The sequence below is a fragment of the Bos indicus x Bos taurus genome, chromosome 26, assembly GCF_003369695.1.
Source record: "Bos indicus x Bos taurus breed Angus x Brahman F1 hybrid chromosome 26, Bos_hybrid_MaternalHap_v2.0, whole genome shotgun sequence".
In the NCBI taxonomy this organism is placed as follows: Eukaryota; Metazoa; Chordata; class Mammalia; order Artiodactyla; family Bovidae; genus Bos; species Bos indicus x Bos taurus.
In genome coordinates, this window is record NC_040101.1 from 18330230 (window position 1) to 18346007 (window position 15778).

General features: G+C 47.1%; 1 protein-coding gene across 39 annotated transcripts in view; it reads right to left on the reverse strand.

Moving 5' to 3' along the window:
• Positions 1 to 15778, reverse strand: part of TCF7L2 (transcription factor 7 like 2) — a 202199-nt gene that overhangs the window by 62325 nt on the left and 124096 nt on the right. For 18 of the 39 annotated variants that reach the window (XR_003508949.1, XR_003508948.1, XM_027529373.1 and 15 more), the window contains one exon: positions 12499 to 12642. The exons of 19 other annotated variants lie outside the window; for them this stretch is intronic. Coding sequence is in view for 18 of the 20 variants with exons in the window: in XM_027529373.1 (XP_027385174.1) it covers positions 12499 to 12642 (144 nt within the window). In the remaining 2 variants the exon portion in view is untranslated. The remainder of the gene's footprint in view (positions 1 to 12498; positions 12643 to 15778) is intronic. 2 more of the 39 variants (XM_027529365.1, XM_027529396.1) reach the window with 1 other exon arrangement.

Consider the following 15778-nt stretch of genomic DNA (forward strand, 5'->3'; position numbering starts at 1 on the left):
ATCTAGTCTCTGGTCAGAACCTCCCAAGCTTTAAAAGTGGGCTTGTCTGCTCTGAACACACCCTCTTCAACATGGCTTTTCTTGAAAGCCTCATTATGGAGACCATTCCTACCAAGATGGAGGGATCTCATCATGGAGGGAGTTCTGAGTTCTCTAGGAGCCCAGGAGGCAACTTCTTCTGATGATGCCTCAGAAAGGAGCAGACTCTCAGGGTGGGCAGGGACCAAAAGGGAGCAGAATGTCCAAGGGACTCAAGTCATTACTTCTAGCTAGAAGGGCGACTCCTTGAAGGCAAAGACTCAGTCCATCCTGCTCACACCTCATCCCCAGCAGAGAACAGCATCTGCCCAGCAGTGCCTGGTGAACTTGAGCTGTCCCCAAGCGCTGCTGGTGCTTCTGTCTAGTCACTCTGGATGTTAAGACCTATTTTGCAAGCTTTCATCATTACAAGAAGATTACTCACCTGTCCCACAAAGTCAAGGCTTTGTAACAGCTATCAGTCAGAAGTCTGATGTCTGAAAGACATGTCTGCATCCCTGCTTCCCTTTTTCCTGTTGTTTAGCTGCTAAGTTGTGTCCAGCTCGTTTGTGACCCCATGGACTATAGTCCACCAGATTCCCCTGTCCATGGGGATTCCCAGGCAAGCATACTGGAGTGGGTTGTCATTTCCCTTCTCCAGGGGATCTTTTCCCGATCCAGAGATTGAACCCTCGTCTCCTACCATGGCAGGCGGATTCTTTACCATGAAGCACCAAGGCAGCGCCGGTAACTTCTAGACTCCCTTTAATCTGAAGCTAAGCTCATTAAATCAAGCTAAGATGATACTGTCTTATCTATCTTAGAACCTGGCCTGAGGACCAAACCCAGACAGCCAGAAGAGTAAAATCATCCTTCCTGGAGCATTACCTAGTGTTACAAAAGCTATGGCCAGATCTTCTGGCTTTATAACCAGGAGAAGAGCTCAATAAAGTTGAGATATTCAAGATCAAGTTGAATGGGTGGCTTACGGGGTATTCTTTAGGCCATCTACAAGTCCATTTAGGACACTGAACCTTTTGTCCTAAAATTAGAAGATGCTGTGATATCACCAAAACCATTTCTCTGAATGTACTGCCCTGAAAGGGATAAAGACAAGCATCAAGGGGCAGCATCTTACTTCTAAGACTTTCCCCCAGTGCTTCTCTACGCCCCTCCCTGGTGTCCAGATGACATCCATTAAACTCAGGCACTGCTCCACAAGGGATCTTGGCCTCTGGCTATGAGAAGAAGAGCATCAAAAAATTGCTTGCCAACAACCCATAAATTTAAACAAGTCAGGATGGCAAGAGGAGGCCTGCCTGGGAATGATCATAGAAGAGAAGTCAAAAGCAATGTGGGTTCCAATGGGACACACAGACAGCCCTCCAAGGGGGACGTTCCTTCTCTTACAAAGGCGAATCCCTTCAAGCACCCACAAGGATTAGAAAGTCACTCACATGACTAGCTACAGTCTTGGAATGACAAGGAAGGTTTGGCAGGGACGTGAGGGGCAAGGGATCTCCAATGGACAGCACATCTGACCTGGCCAAAGACATCAACTCAGACCCTGGTCTGAGAAGGGGAGAGTGAGGCGAACCACATATGTGCAAGCGTACCCATATTGTGTGTATAAAAGTGAGGGCATCATTAGAACAGAGTCCTAAAAACCAGGAGTCCTAGCCACTCTGATTCAGTCCTCCTGACATGGAAAAAGGCCTGGCTTCCTCCTGCCTCAATGATATTAATCCCTACAGTGGAAACTCATGGCTGTGCTAGGGCTTCTTCCTCCCCTCGCTCACCATTACAGGTTGTGAAATGAAGCGGAAAGGACCACACACCATGTAAGTATATGCTTCCTCCTCAGTCCTCACACCCACTCACACAAAAGACATACCATTAATAAGTGCAAAAAAATGTAGGTTTCCTCCCAGAGCCATCTTGTGCGTAATCCCTCCCATCATTGGCAACAGCCCCTAACACTATTTGACTCTGAATTCAGACGAAGGGGGAACTGAAAAGCGAGAAATCCCTAAGCCTTACACATCTAAAGCTCACCCTCAAAAATGGAACTTTCTTCTTGAAAATCCCGTTTTAATCATTCTACCAAATGGACTCATTTTTTTTTTCTTTTATTTGCAGGATCCAAGCAATTTTTACTGTGGGTGGTAAGGAGAGTCTAACTGTTTCTAATTATTTACAAAACAAAACCACACACACAAAACAAAACAAATCAAAAATCTATGCTGCCAACTGCTGAGAGACTCAGAAGCCACAACTTCCGGTAATAAAGATTTTTCTTCCCAACTATCATAAAGCAGCGGATCTGGAGAGCATCTGTGTATCTGCTCAGTGTTTCTCATGCACGATCCTGGCGAGCTAGGACCATTCACACGTGAGAGTGGAGGCTGGCAGTGAACTGATGAGGTGAGCACCCTGGCTTTACAAATATGTAAAGATCCGGCCTTCACATCCCAGCCCTAATATTACTCTCCGTAGAACCAAGGACAATTAAAAAAAAAAAAAATTATGCCACAGTTTCCTTCTCTTTAAAACTGAGGAAAATAGTTCTTACCTTTTGGGGGCGTTGGGGGGGTGAAATGAATTAACATATGAAAAACCACTTAAAGTAGAGCTGGTTCATGGAAAAGCACTCAACTAGCTTAGGTATATACAAAATTGGAAAAAATAGTTTTTCCTCTTACGATGGAGTAGCTATAAGTGTAAAACAAGAATATTTACAAAAAACTGAACTCAAAGCCTGAACAACACTTTTAATAAGTGGTGGCTAATATTAATATTACACCCCGACCAGAGAAAGGGTTCATCCTTCTTTCCTCTCAAAGAGATGAATTTAAAAATACCCACTGAGAATGAATAAGTAAGAGCTAATGTTGACAGAAGTGCTTCCCTGGTGGCTCAGTGGTAAAGAATCCACCTGCCAATGCAGGAGACATGGGTTCAATCCCTGGGTGGGAAGATCCCCTGGAGAAGGAAATGGCAACTTGCTCCAGTATTCTTGCCTGGAGAATCCCATGGACAGAGGAGCTGGCGGGCTACAGTCCATGAGGTCGTAAAAGAATCAGACACGACTCAGCAACTGAACAACAGCAGATGTTGGCGGATGGACATGTACACCACCTTAACTCAGTGAAACCTCCCAATAAAGGAAGGGATGTATAAAAATTTCCCTGCTTTACATATGGAGAAACTGAGGTCTAGAAACTACACTATGCACACCATCACTCAGCCAGTTAGTAGCAAAGGCAGGGTTTGAATTCACGCTCTTAATCATTCCATTAAACAGAACCATCATCAAGTGCCAAAATGCATTCTCTCTTCTTCTGAGGCAAGACAGCTCATGCCAAAGAGGATTGTAAGAATTACGACTTTATCATTACATCTGAAAGAGGGAATAACAAAGAGATCCTTTTTATGGAGAGGAAATCCACTGAAAAGACCCAGAAGGAGGAGCTCAACATGACAGAAGGAGGAAGGCACTTCTCTGGGCTACCCTGGACCTCCATGTCGACGAAAGGGCCCTAATTCCACTCCCCGGGAGAAAGAATCCTGTACAATCCTCCACCCCTCGACCTCCACTTTCTCCCCCACTTGTTAACCGTGCCCAGAGGGTGGCAATACATTTAACTGCAGACAGTCGTTTTTGTTAATGGAATTCTAAGCCCATCAGTTTTCAGCTGGGAGGATGAGTCTTTCGCTGTGTTTTTCTAAAGCAAATATTTAGTGCTTTCATCTTTTAGTGCCCTAACATGCAATCTGTCACCCAAATAAGAAAAGGGGGGGAAAAAAAAAAGAAACCTTCTTATGTGGGTGTTGGTAGAAATGATATCGTGTTTCCGACATCGATCAGACAAACGGTAAGCACCTCTGGAGGGAGAATGATCACTCTGTAAGTTCTTCTCTGGCATCTTCCAGAGTGAAGGCCCCCGGGCCCCGAGGTTTACAGTTGCTCCACGTGTGAAAATGATGCCAGCCCTGGCTTTCCACAGCGCCCCTGCCCTGTCAATCAGGGTGCAGAAGAGCGTCTTGTGTCTGACAGCTGCTCTGTTCTCCTGGTTTCATCCTGACGCCCATGCTCGTGTTACTTTGTTTAGTGTGTGATTTTTTTTTTTTTAAATGAGAACCATTCTTCTTGCACCTGGAGGACATTCCTCTACAGAAACCTGCTGCCAGACAAAGATAGTTTCTTATCAGCAGACTCACTCCTCTCAACTAAACCCTGGATGCCCCGACTCTACCACACTCTGAGGGGTTCCTTCAGCCTGTCAAGAGAGCAGTGAGGAGTGGGGATACAGACAGGAAAGAGGGGTGACACGTTTTAGAAGGCGGTTCTAACACTTTCTCCTGATTCTAAAGCAGTTTTCCATCCCAGAAAGCCAGGAGGAGAGTTACGACTGTGTTTCTGGATGTTACCTCCCCTTTCCACCCCTGTAATTTCTGCTTTCTGCTCTGGGTCACTGTTCCCACTTCTCCATTGGCTGTAATGGCAAGTCTCCAAGTAATTACATAGGCAGGAGTCAGGTTACACCAGACCTCACATGTGTGAGACTGCTGCCACCTTCCCCAGCAAAATCCACCGCAAAGGCATCAGCTGTTCAGTCAAGTGTGACGTTCTGAGCCAGGGACCTTTGAGGTCACCTCTCCTCGTTTCCCAAGAGGACAGGCACATACACAGGATCTGCCTGTACCACACAAACATTCCTGCAGTTCACTTTTCCCGAAGAAAGCAGCAGGTCTGACCACAGCAGGTGACACGCAGCTCTGGCCTTCCCATGGCTGTTCCAGCTGGTTGCTGAACCTGGCTGGGGGGGCATGGGTGATCGTGGAAGCAACACTGTTTCTGGCTTCACCTAAGTAGTCAGACAAGTGAGGACAGTCTGGGAGAGCCACACGGGTCAACAAATCTACAGGGGATGCACCATCTTCATTTTACACATCAAACTGGTCAATCCTACAGGAAATCAACCTTGAAGGTTCACCGGAAGGACCAATGCTGAAGCTGAAGTTCCAATACTCTGGCCACCTGATGTGAAGGGCCAACTCACTGGAAAAGACCCTGATGCTGGGAAAGATTTGAGAGAAGGAGGAGAAGGGGGCGACAGAGGATGAGATGTTGGATGGCATCACCGACTCGATGGACATGAGTTTGAGCAAACTCTGGGAGACAATGAAGGACAGGGAAGCCTGGTGTGCTGCAGTCCACGGGCTCACAAGTCGGACACGACTGAGTGCCTGAACAACGACAAACCTTGATCGGCGGTCCTGACATCTGGGAGAGAATAACAGAAATTCAAAGCAGAATACTCCAGACGTCATTTCCCTTCACAAGGCTGCCTAGATGGTCGGCAAGAACATGTCCCTTACTAGTTAACAGTGTTCTTTGGCCACTGTCAGAATTCGCCTTGAGTTCTCCTAAATCCACAAAGTGGCCCAAAGCACCCTAGGGGTGTGGGCAAAAACAGCCAGCACAAGAACCAAATAACCCAACCCACCATGTCAGTAGGAGGCTGACAAGAAAGGTACTCTGGTTACGTCTCTTGGTGGAGAAAGAGCAAAGCAGAAACTTACAACGGACAGTGAAAAGTCAGCCTCTGAATGAAAGAAACAGATCAGGTCAACGATACCTTTCAAAGGTGAAAACCATAAAAATTAAAAAAAATAAACCCCACATCCCTTGTGATCTTAAAAGGGTAGCATAAAAGTGTGTGTAAGGTGATGGAACTGTTCTGTATCCTGACTGTGGTGGCGATAATACGAATTGATGCTAAAATTCACAGAACTGTAGACCGAAAGAAAAGGCCAATTTTATTGTATATGTTAAAATGTAATTTTTGAAAACCCCACATGGCCAAGGAAGCCTGTTCCTAAGTCCTAGAATCAGGGACACAGAAGCATACACAGGAAGTGCAAATCAAAAACTAGACAGCTGCAAGTGACCCCACCAAGCAAGACTGCAGGGAGGAGAGTTCCCCACCAGGAACCTGATTTGAGTTCACTCTGCTGCCCCCAGCAGGACAGGGTCAAGGAAAACTAATGTCCCAGTCCCTTTAGAAGCGTACACGTCACTGCATCATGAGAGCTGCGAATCCACGCCCAGACACTGCTGTCCTTGCCCCGCTGGGCACAGAAATGCCCCACCTGCCCTTCAGGAACTGCCCAGATTCCTGAAGCCAGTAAAAGCATCATTAGCAAGCTGCCCCTCCCTCTCACCTCCACCCAGCTTTCTTCTGGGTTCTTATTTTTTTAAAAAGGGCAGGAAGAAAGAAACTTGTCCAAGAGGCAGAGCTGTGAACTGGGATCTCCTGGCTGATTACGAGTTTCTTGTACTTTCTGGTGGAGGGGCTTCTCCTTTCCGGGGGGAAAAGAGCACCTCTCCCTGGCCACACTGGTTGCCGGCGAACCACCCAGGCCTGCCAGAAACCCGACGGGCAGAGTCCAGGCTGAGCACTTGGTGATTGAGCACTGGCGTGCTCCCTCTGACCCCAGCCCCGTACATCATATCCAACCCAACACCATCTCCTGCCAGCTCTGTTTTTTGAAGCAGCAAGAGGTCCCCGCTGGGGCCCAGGGGCTGCCACACAGGGGGCTCCGGCGAAGCTGGGCGGTCAAGTGACAGGTGGGGCTGGGAAATAAACGCAGCGGGCCACACGCGTCCCCTGGTCACCCCGCCGCCTCCTGGACTCTCACTTCTTCTTTTTCTGGCGTCTCTAGTTCCTTCCTCATCCCCACCCTCCCTTATCGGAAGGAACTGGCTTTTCCAAAACAGAAACTTTCACTCTGAGCCCAAACAGGCCTGCTATTTAGACCTTTCCAGAGAAAAATGCTGCAGAGCTGTGAGCTCCCTGGGGGTGGAGGAGCCCCAGAAGAACAGAACACACACATACACCCCAGGAGGTTGTTAACAAAGAGTTTAAAACTCCTTGGCCGGACAGAGGCCACCTCCTTTCCCCATCTGCAGCTCAAGCAGAGGCAGCCAGTCACTGATGGGGAAAGGACAGCCCGAGGAAAGGGTGGTCAGAACTTGAACCTGGCCTTATCAGAGAAGATAGGAATACATCCACCACCTTACTCCCCAAGCCAACATCAAAAAACTGTTTTCAGAACTACCACATTCCTTTAATGCAAACAGGTTTGAAGTGAACGTTCAGTGATGTGATGGAGAAGGCTGGGAAAGTGTGGAATAAAGAATAAAAGATGAGGTAGCGCCTAGAATCAGCTCCTGCAAAACTAGCAGCAGCGGTTACAATAAATACCTTTTGGATCAGGTGCATAGAGCTGGCCTGAAACTAGGAGACTAAGATCCTCCACTTTGCTGACCTGACAATCTCCTTTTAATAAAAACGAGTAAACTAAGTTCCAGAGTCTGGGCTGAAGCGTGGTTCCTCTCTGTTCCCAAATTCCAAACATCTACCTCACTGACATCATCAAAGGAAAGTACTCTGAGAAACGGAGGTATCACATCATGGAGAAACAGACAGGCAGGCGGATTCGATAGAATGTCAAAACCGTGAGCAAAAAGCATCCCCTCCCTCTCTTCAAATACTGGCCGTATATTATGATCTGAGGGGCCCTGTGAGGTATAAAAAGTCTGAAGGTTAATTTAAACTCTCCCTTGACACAGCACAGCCCATTAAAAACAGATCTGTCACCTCAGAGAATTACAAAAGGGGAGGATCCCAAACCAATAAACTGTGTGGATGACAAGATGTCACGCATGGAAGGCCCGAGTCTTCCCTACTAATGACCTTTGTCACAAGAGTTGCAAAGAAAACATGTGACTCACAAAGAATGGGGAAAAGGGAGGCAGTCACAGAGACAGGAGCAGTGATCCAGCCTGTGGCATCCAGGCGGGGTTCAGGAGGGGGCCCAGAGGCTGGATGCAGGGCCAGAGAACGCCCCACCCTCCAAGGGATGGGGTCCTTAAAGGATGTTCACGCACACTGCCTGGGCTTCCTACTCTGTGTATCAGCCTCCCGGGATAGAGAAAAGTATAAGAAGTGATCAGTGTGCATGCCTTCGGTCCAAGGAATGGTCAACAAGGGACACGAGGCCCAGAACAATCCCTTCCCTCTCTGGACCTGTGTCCCTGGTGGGGAGCCCTGTGCAAGCAGTGGTCAAGCTGTGTCAATCCTTCGGGGCTCTGACACGGGGCAAGGGAAACCACACCACGTTCACCCTGCATTGGGAGTGTGGCTTCTCTGAGGTGTCAGGAATTCCAGTTAGGCACCACGATGCCCACTTACACTCATGGAGCTGAAATTCAGCAAAGGAAATCCACGCACCCATTTAACCTAGAAGAACTCAACAAAGAAGATCTGCAGAAAGAAAAACGAGAAATGACAAAATAACATGGGTGGTCCCACCAGTCATCCCACCGGGAGAATGACTCTGGGGAGGGGAGCGAATCTGCTGGACTGCCTGCACAGAATGCTCCAGGGCTGTGTGTGCTAAGCCACAGGTCATATACATCATGGGGGCATGAGGGAATGGCCACAGTCATTCTGTCTTTGTTATTTTCAGCTTGCACTCTTTCCCGCATGAGATGCAATCGGACTGTAATAGTGGAACTTTAGAAACAGTGGGTTTGCACGGGGCAATGACTAAACACATTGAGAGATATCCAGTTCCAGGATGGACACCACTGGACGTTTTACCAAGAGTCTTCGCGGGATACACAGGAAAGGGTTTCTATTACAAGAAATGTCAGACGGACGGAGAAGAATTACATATATAATACAAGCCTGCCTCTCATTTTTTAAACACATCCTTTAAAAGACTGAAACCATGTCCAAATACTAATTTTGTCTTTCAGGAACATTTTTACTGTTTTCTCTCATTCTGCTTCTTTATGTAATCAGCGGGGGGAGGATGAACTAAACATTTTAGCTGAACAGAATACTTGATAATCCAAAGTTGTAATGCAGAGATTAATACTTCCCCCTTCTAATGTACTTTGTTGTGTAAATCCAGATTTTCCATACGTTAACATATTGAAAAACATAGAACTAAGGAAATGAAGCAATATCTATATTTGTTTCAATGACTAATGAGCAAAAATAAAACTCTGGCCATGATGCCATGCTTTTTAGAAATCAGACATATAATAAGCCACAGATTCATAGGATGTGGTCTAATAAACCTAAGAAAAGTTTCATTTCCTCTCACCAAAATGGTTAACTCCCTGTCTATGTGACTAGCTTTGCAAAGTTAGCAAAAGTCTTTTTTCCCCCTTAAATGTCTAAGCTGAGAAGTTAATAAGCAAGTACCAGCAATAATGTGTCCTCTCCTGAACTCACACACACACAACACACACACACACACACACACACCCCTAAAAATGAAATAAAATTAGGCTCAAATCCAGCAAAAAGGTAGGTCAGTAGACCAAAACATCAGAAAGGACAGAGGGTATCACCCTGCTAACCCCCAGCCCACTGATCAGGAAAAGTTCAAAAAAGCCCTTCAAGAGGAAGGAAGCACAGAATAAGGGAAGGATTCGAACAAAGACCTCTTTAAGTTTGTTTGCAAGCATTTCCGTGAAAATGGTATTGACTAAGCAATTACAGGAAAAAAAAGACACTTTCTTTCTTATCTGAATGCATTTATGCCATGGGTCACACCCTATTATTGTCACTATTAAACATGGTAATAGCCTCAATGTAATGACTTTGTGTGGTGAGCTTGAAAGTGGCCATGAATAGCTAACTAGAAAGAAGTGACTCATGCCTGCCCAGGTGGATATTGACTTTCTTACTCATATTTACTCAACTGGTCTACCAACCTTAATTCCCTTGAGGAGAGAGCTAAAAGGATCAAGCTGACTCGCAGGGGAGAGAGAGAAGGGCCAATGGATAGGTTAGAAAGGATCCCAGATGTGGTACCTATAAAACAAAGACTGGACTTTAGATATCCTGAATCAGAAGTCTCCTCCCAGCTCCTGAGACGGCTGCGTGTTGAGCAGGACCTAACCCAGTCTCCTTTAGCGAGTGGAAGGTGACTGGTGGGGAAGGCTCCAAACCATGGACCGCTGCCATGGTCTTTCATTAATAGCAGTTTTACAGCTCTGCCCCTTTGCTGTGTAATCTTAAGCAAGTTACTTAACCTCTATGTGATACATCTGCGAAATGACAAAACCACAGCACCTTCCTCTTAGGGTTGTTGTCAGGTTTTCAAGAGTTAAAATACACAAATCCCCGAGAGAAGTGCCTGGACCGTAGGAAGTGCTGTGTTAAAAAGTCTCTTTGATCAGGATTTCAAGGGATCCTGGGAGGTACCCAGCGAAGGAAGGCTGGGGCAGGGATTCCGCCATCATCCCTTTTTAACAGACACGGGGATTGCATCACAGATGGATGAAGCACCTTGCCAGCAGAGGTGAGAGAAATGGACTCAAATCTGGTTCTGCCTCCTCTGATTGTGCGCAGTTTCCGCGATGCTCCCCGGAAACACCTGGAGCACCCCAGAGCTGTGTGTGGAAACCACGCGGCAGGACTGAACTGCCCCACCAAAGGCCAGCCCACCACACAGACTCACTGCCAGGGTGCGGCTCCCCCGGATCCTGCCAGACGCTCGTGCCAGACCCAGCACACAGGCTCCTCTGGCCAAGTTCCCGCTCCACATGCCTCAAGTCAACTGAGGCTCACAACAGCTCATGTCAGGCACCCCTGCGCTGAGGAGGGGACTGAAGCACAGAGCAGGTAGGTAACTCGCTTGAGGTCACAGAGCCCAAGTGGTGTCTCTGCGTCTGGTCTGTTCACAACTTAGGGACTTAGTCCCCCATCTGGGAAGCCGAGGTAACTGGCTCTTCCCCAAGAGATGCTTCCCTGTCCTGAGGGCAAAGCTGAGAAACTGGCGCCAGCAAGCTGAGAAACAGGCGTCGGCGCCTGTGGATCTCGAGTTATAAGGAAGAAACCCAGTGTTTCTGTTTCGTTTTCACAACTCAGAATGGGTGCCTGGTTCTCCTTTATCTATCATGTAACTCTGACCAAAGATTAATGAGTTACCGCTTGCCAGGCCCTGGTGGAGGAATAACTATGTTCAGTATGGCCTTATCATCCATAGTCAGGATGAACAGAGGCGCTTATTAAAAGCCAAACCAAGGAGGGGCTGCTGAGAAAAAGCTCTTCCTTGCGGGCCAGGGCTGCCACACAGAAGTCAGCCTCCCTAGTCCATCTGACGGGCCCCAGCGGTTCCAAGCGCAGGGCTCATCAGAAGAAGCGGGGTAGGGTCTGGTTCAAAAGACCCTAGACACATCTTCAGTTTTAGCCACATCTAGTCAGAGGGGACTAATTAGACAGGAAAAGCCCCAAAAGACACCGTGTAACTAACCAGAATGAAGACACAACATAGTGTATGAGAATAACCGAGCAAGGAGCCATTCCATGTTTTACAAATGTTTTGCAAACCATTTTTAAACTTCAGACACATGAATGACAAGAAAGAAATGCATCCAAATATTAAGAGATCACAACTAGGTAAAAAAGGAATGTGTTGACTTTTTCTCCTGCATTTGGATGAAACATTTGGATGTTTCTCTACGTGTGTCTCGTTTTCTTACAGGGCTATTTACTACTTTTTAAATTAGGACAAGCTTTTCAGGATGATTTCACCCGCATTTTCTCTCTCCAAAGGCAAGACGCACCGACAAATGTAACGTATTACTCTAGGCCTCTGCTGTTTTCTGTCCCTGCGGCCCTAACACGCTGCAGGGCAATCAGCACATAGTAGGTATACAATCACTGTTTATCAGAGACAGAGGCTCTACTAATTGGCTCTTAAATATTCCCTTTCCTTTTCAAAAAGGAAAAAAGTCAAAAGCTAGCATGAGTTACTAAGTCATGCACTGTTTAAGTTTAAAGAGTTAACTTTACAGTTTTTATCTGCGTTGACTTTTGCTCTTCTGAGGATGAAAACATGTTCTAGATGTTCTTTATTCTTTGGGACTACGGATTTGAAGAGTAACAAGGTCATCCCGTTAAACTGGACTGTGGAAGCACCACTGCAGGAAGGGTGAGCAGAGCCCAGCACCCTGAATGTGAAAAGAAAATCTATAAGTTCTAAAGAATGAAGAACAAAGGCCAAGTTCTGGTGATATCTTCTCTTCCACTGGAAGCTCTGAAGAGTCCAAGAAATCGTTTCCACAGTCAAGTTTAACGGGATGACCTTGTTCATCATTCTTATGGAAGCCATGCATGATGCTAGACCATGTGGCTTCAACTGGGAGCCCAACACCTTGGGTTCGCGGGAGTGTCTCCCTTCCCCTCGTCCTTGTAAACTGGCACTGTTACGGCTATGATAAACCTATTCGTGGTCAGGACACCCCGGCATCATGGCACCCAATGTAACGGTGATGTGACAGGACTCAGGGACCACGGAGGATGCCCTAAGGAGAAGGAAACCATGTGCATGGGTGGCTTCCGTCCAGAGCCCGCTCATCTCATACCATCATTCTGCTCCGAGACCTACCTCCAAACACCAGGGCTCCCCAACCTTTTGTAAGGAGTGGCTCCTTTTCATGTCCCTGAAGACTTGAGTGCTGACAGTGAAGTCTGAGGGGGGGTAGAAGTGCTGACAGTCATGTCCCTGAGTGCAGCAAGGGAGGGGGCACTGCTGCCAGGAAGAAAGGGGAACAGAGTGAGGCTCGGGAGGGAGGCGTGCGCAGTCAGCAAGGCATTCACGGCCCCCAGTTTGACGTCCTGCGCTAACCCCACTTCTCTACAAACTCCAGGAGGCGGAGGACCGGGGTTCCCCGCTCGAACCCGGAACTCTCCCGTGTCCTTGCGGCCAGCTTGGGGACCCTGCCAGAGACATCTTCAACACAGCCTCCTCCAGGCAGCCTTTCTGGAGCATCCCTTCCCACTCTCCCAACCCTGCCCATCACTCCTTCTTCTGAGAAGCCTGCTGGCTAGCATTTTCCCTCTCTCTCAACTTACCTTACCGAATCATCCATTAATTTAAACCATGTAATATTGCTGCTATTGGGTTGGCCCAAAAGTTCATCTGGGTTCTAAAGAAAACTCCAAATGAACATTTGGGCCGAGCCAGTATTTCTACCCTACAAAAAAGCAGTTGCACAGGGTTCCATGCCAGTGCTATTTGGGGAGCTGTCTCAATACAATTCCCTCTGCTAGGCTGCAACCTTTCTGAGAGCTGCAACTATACCAGCGTCTCTGGACCCCTTCAAGGATCTGGTAGCACCAGCCCTGAGTGCTCAGGAAGTCAGTGCTCTACTGCATTTCAACTCAGCCAGAGGCCTGTGATGAGCGCTGCTTCTCTGTTTAGGGTTCTAGACAGGAACGTTTGTGTCATTCCACTATTCCTCATGACTACCCTGTGAGGTGGGTCCTGTTGTGCCCATTTTACAGAGGAAGAAACTGACTCAGAGACGTTAAGGAGCATGCCCAAGGTCACACAGCTAGTAGACGGTGGGGGAAGGGGGACCGGAACCAGGTCTCACTCAACTTATACTGTTGTTACGTAAATACATCTTCCTCTCCAGATGTTGACTATTGCTCTAAAAACAGGGTAAAGAATTGATCGGTGTTAAGAGTGACCTGGGGTTCAAGAACAGCTATTTCACAACAAGGAAATATCATTCTAATTTTTGTTAAAAAAAAAAAAAAAAAAGACCTATGACTTTTGTGTTCATGATAAAGAATTATGTCTTCTCTACCCTAGTTGTTAAAAAGTTCTATCACTTCATGGGAAATAGACGGGGAAACAATGGAAACAGTGTCAGACTTTATTTTTCTGGGCTCCAAAATCACTGCAGATGGTGACTGCAGCCATGAAATTAAAAGACGCTTACTCCTTAGAAGGAAAGTTATGACCAACCTAGATAGCATATTCAAAAGCAGACATTACTTTGCCAACAAAGGTTCGTCTAGTCAAGGCTATGGTTTTTCCTGTGGTCATGAATGGATGTGAGAGTTGGACTGTGAAGAAGGCTGAGCGCCGAAGAACTGATGCTTTTGAACTGTGGTGTTGGAGAAGACTCTTGAGAGTCCCTTGGACTTCAAGGAGATCCAACCAGTCCATTCTGAAGGAGATCAGCCCTGGGATTTCTTTGGAAGGAATGATGCTAATGCTGAAACTCCAGTACTTTGGCCACCTCATGAGAAGAGTTGACTCACTGGAAAAGACTCTGATGCTGGGAGGGATTGGGGGCAAGAGGAGAAGGGGACGACAGAGGATGAGATGGGCTGGATGGCATCACTGACTCGACGGACGTGAGTCTGGGTGAACTCCAGGAGTTGGTGATGGACAGGGAGGCCTGGCGTGCTGCGATTCATGGGGTCGCAAAAGAGTCAGACACGACTGAGCGACTGATCTGATCTGATCTGATCTGATGTGAAGGAAAATCCCCATGAACAAATTTTTTCACCCTTTTTAATTCCCCCCTGACAAAAAACAGAATTCAAGATTAAGAATATGAGATTGGGCACAATACCCAATATATTATGTTCTGATATCCACTAAATAGCAGAATGAGCATGGTGGGCACTGAAGACTAGGAGTTAGAAAAGCAATGGAAATAATGGACAAATCTATGAAACAGCAGCCACATTTCTGGAATAATTTAAATGGTTCTCAGATAACTGGGTCCTCTGATGGTGGGGGTGGGGGGGAGCGGGGAGAGGGTGGTTTCTCCAGGTGGATTAACCCAGCCCAAAGCATGTGAAGACCCAAAATGAGAAGGAGCCACATCACCTGCAAACTGGTGCCTCTCCATTGCCCTCGTGAGTTGCAACTGTCCCTGTGGCTGGACACTGAAAGTCACCATTGCGGGGAGCCCAAGGTCTGCCCCCAGGAAGCGCAGCCCAAGCCCCAGAGGAAGCACGGGTGCCCAGCCCTGGACGTCTCTGGTCTCCATCCGGGAAGCAGAGTCTCCCTCTCTGCACTTCTCCACGGGGCTCGTTTGTAAACAGGAATGTGAGTCATGGGGCAGGCATGAGTCCATTTTCCAGATTAGCCCAGTTTTACAACTGAGGTCATCCTATTCTGCCCCCGTCACAGCAGTGACTCATCTTACTGCCTCCCACCAAAGGGAACATGGTTTAGCCCTTCACTTGTTCCTGAAAGGAACCCAGCAGTATGGGGGTTTCAATCCTGGTCTGCTTGCTTTGCTTCCTAATACAATGCTGAGAGCAAAGATGTAAGATTCCTGAGGGCAAGCATCCCAGGAGTTTGGAAAAGAATTGAATCTAAGGATACCCCAGACCATACTGTCTTCCCATGGCCTCTTAGGGTCTCCACTCCCATAGGGGCTTGCACACAAGTCTGTTATACTCATGGGTATGTGGGCGCATGCACACACGTGCATGCACACATTTTCTCTCTCTCTCCCCCTTTGTATAGGATCTAATACTCTTCCTGGGAACCTCAGAGCCAAATTTACAGGTCACGTCTACCAATCTCGTAGGATCTTCCAGCTTTGAAATTTGTGAGATTAACCTTACCCCCATCTTATCTTACAGGTCTATCTTGCTTTCCTCTTTATTCTAATTTCCTTCATTATTCACTTCCAATCTTTTTACATAATATGAAGTCTTACAAGCCACTTCAAGTTTGGGGGGTATAGGATTTCTTATAAATAGATCTAAGTGTGCATACAAATACCAAGTCATTTTGTACCATGAGAGAACTCTAAATGAGCCTTCCGCTAACAAATACAAGACTCTTTAACAAATCCTAAAGATGATGAAGCAAACCTCTGCCAAGTTTTCCGCTCAGCATCCATTCAAAC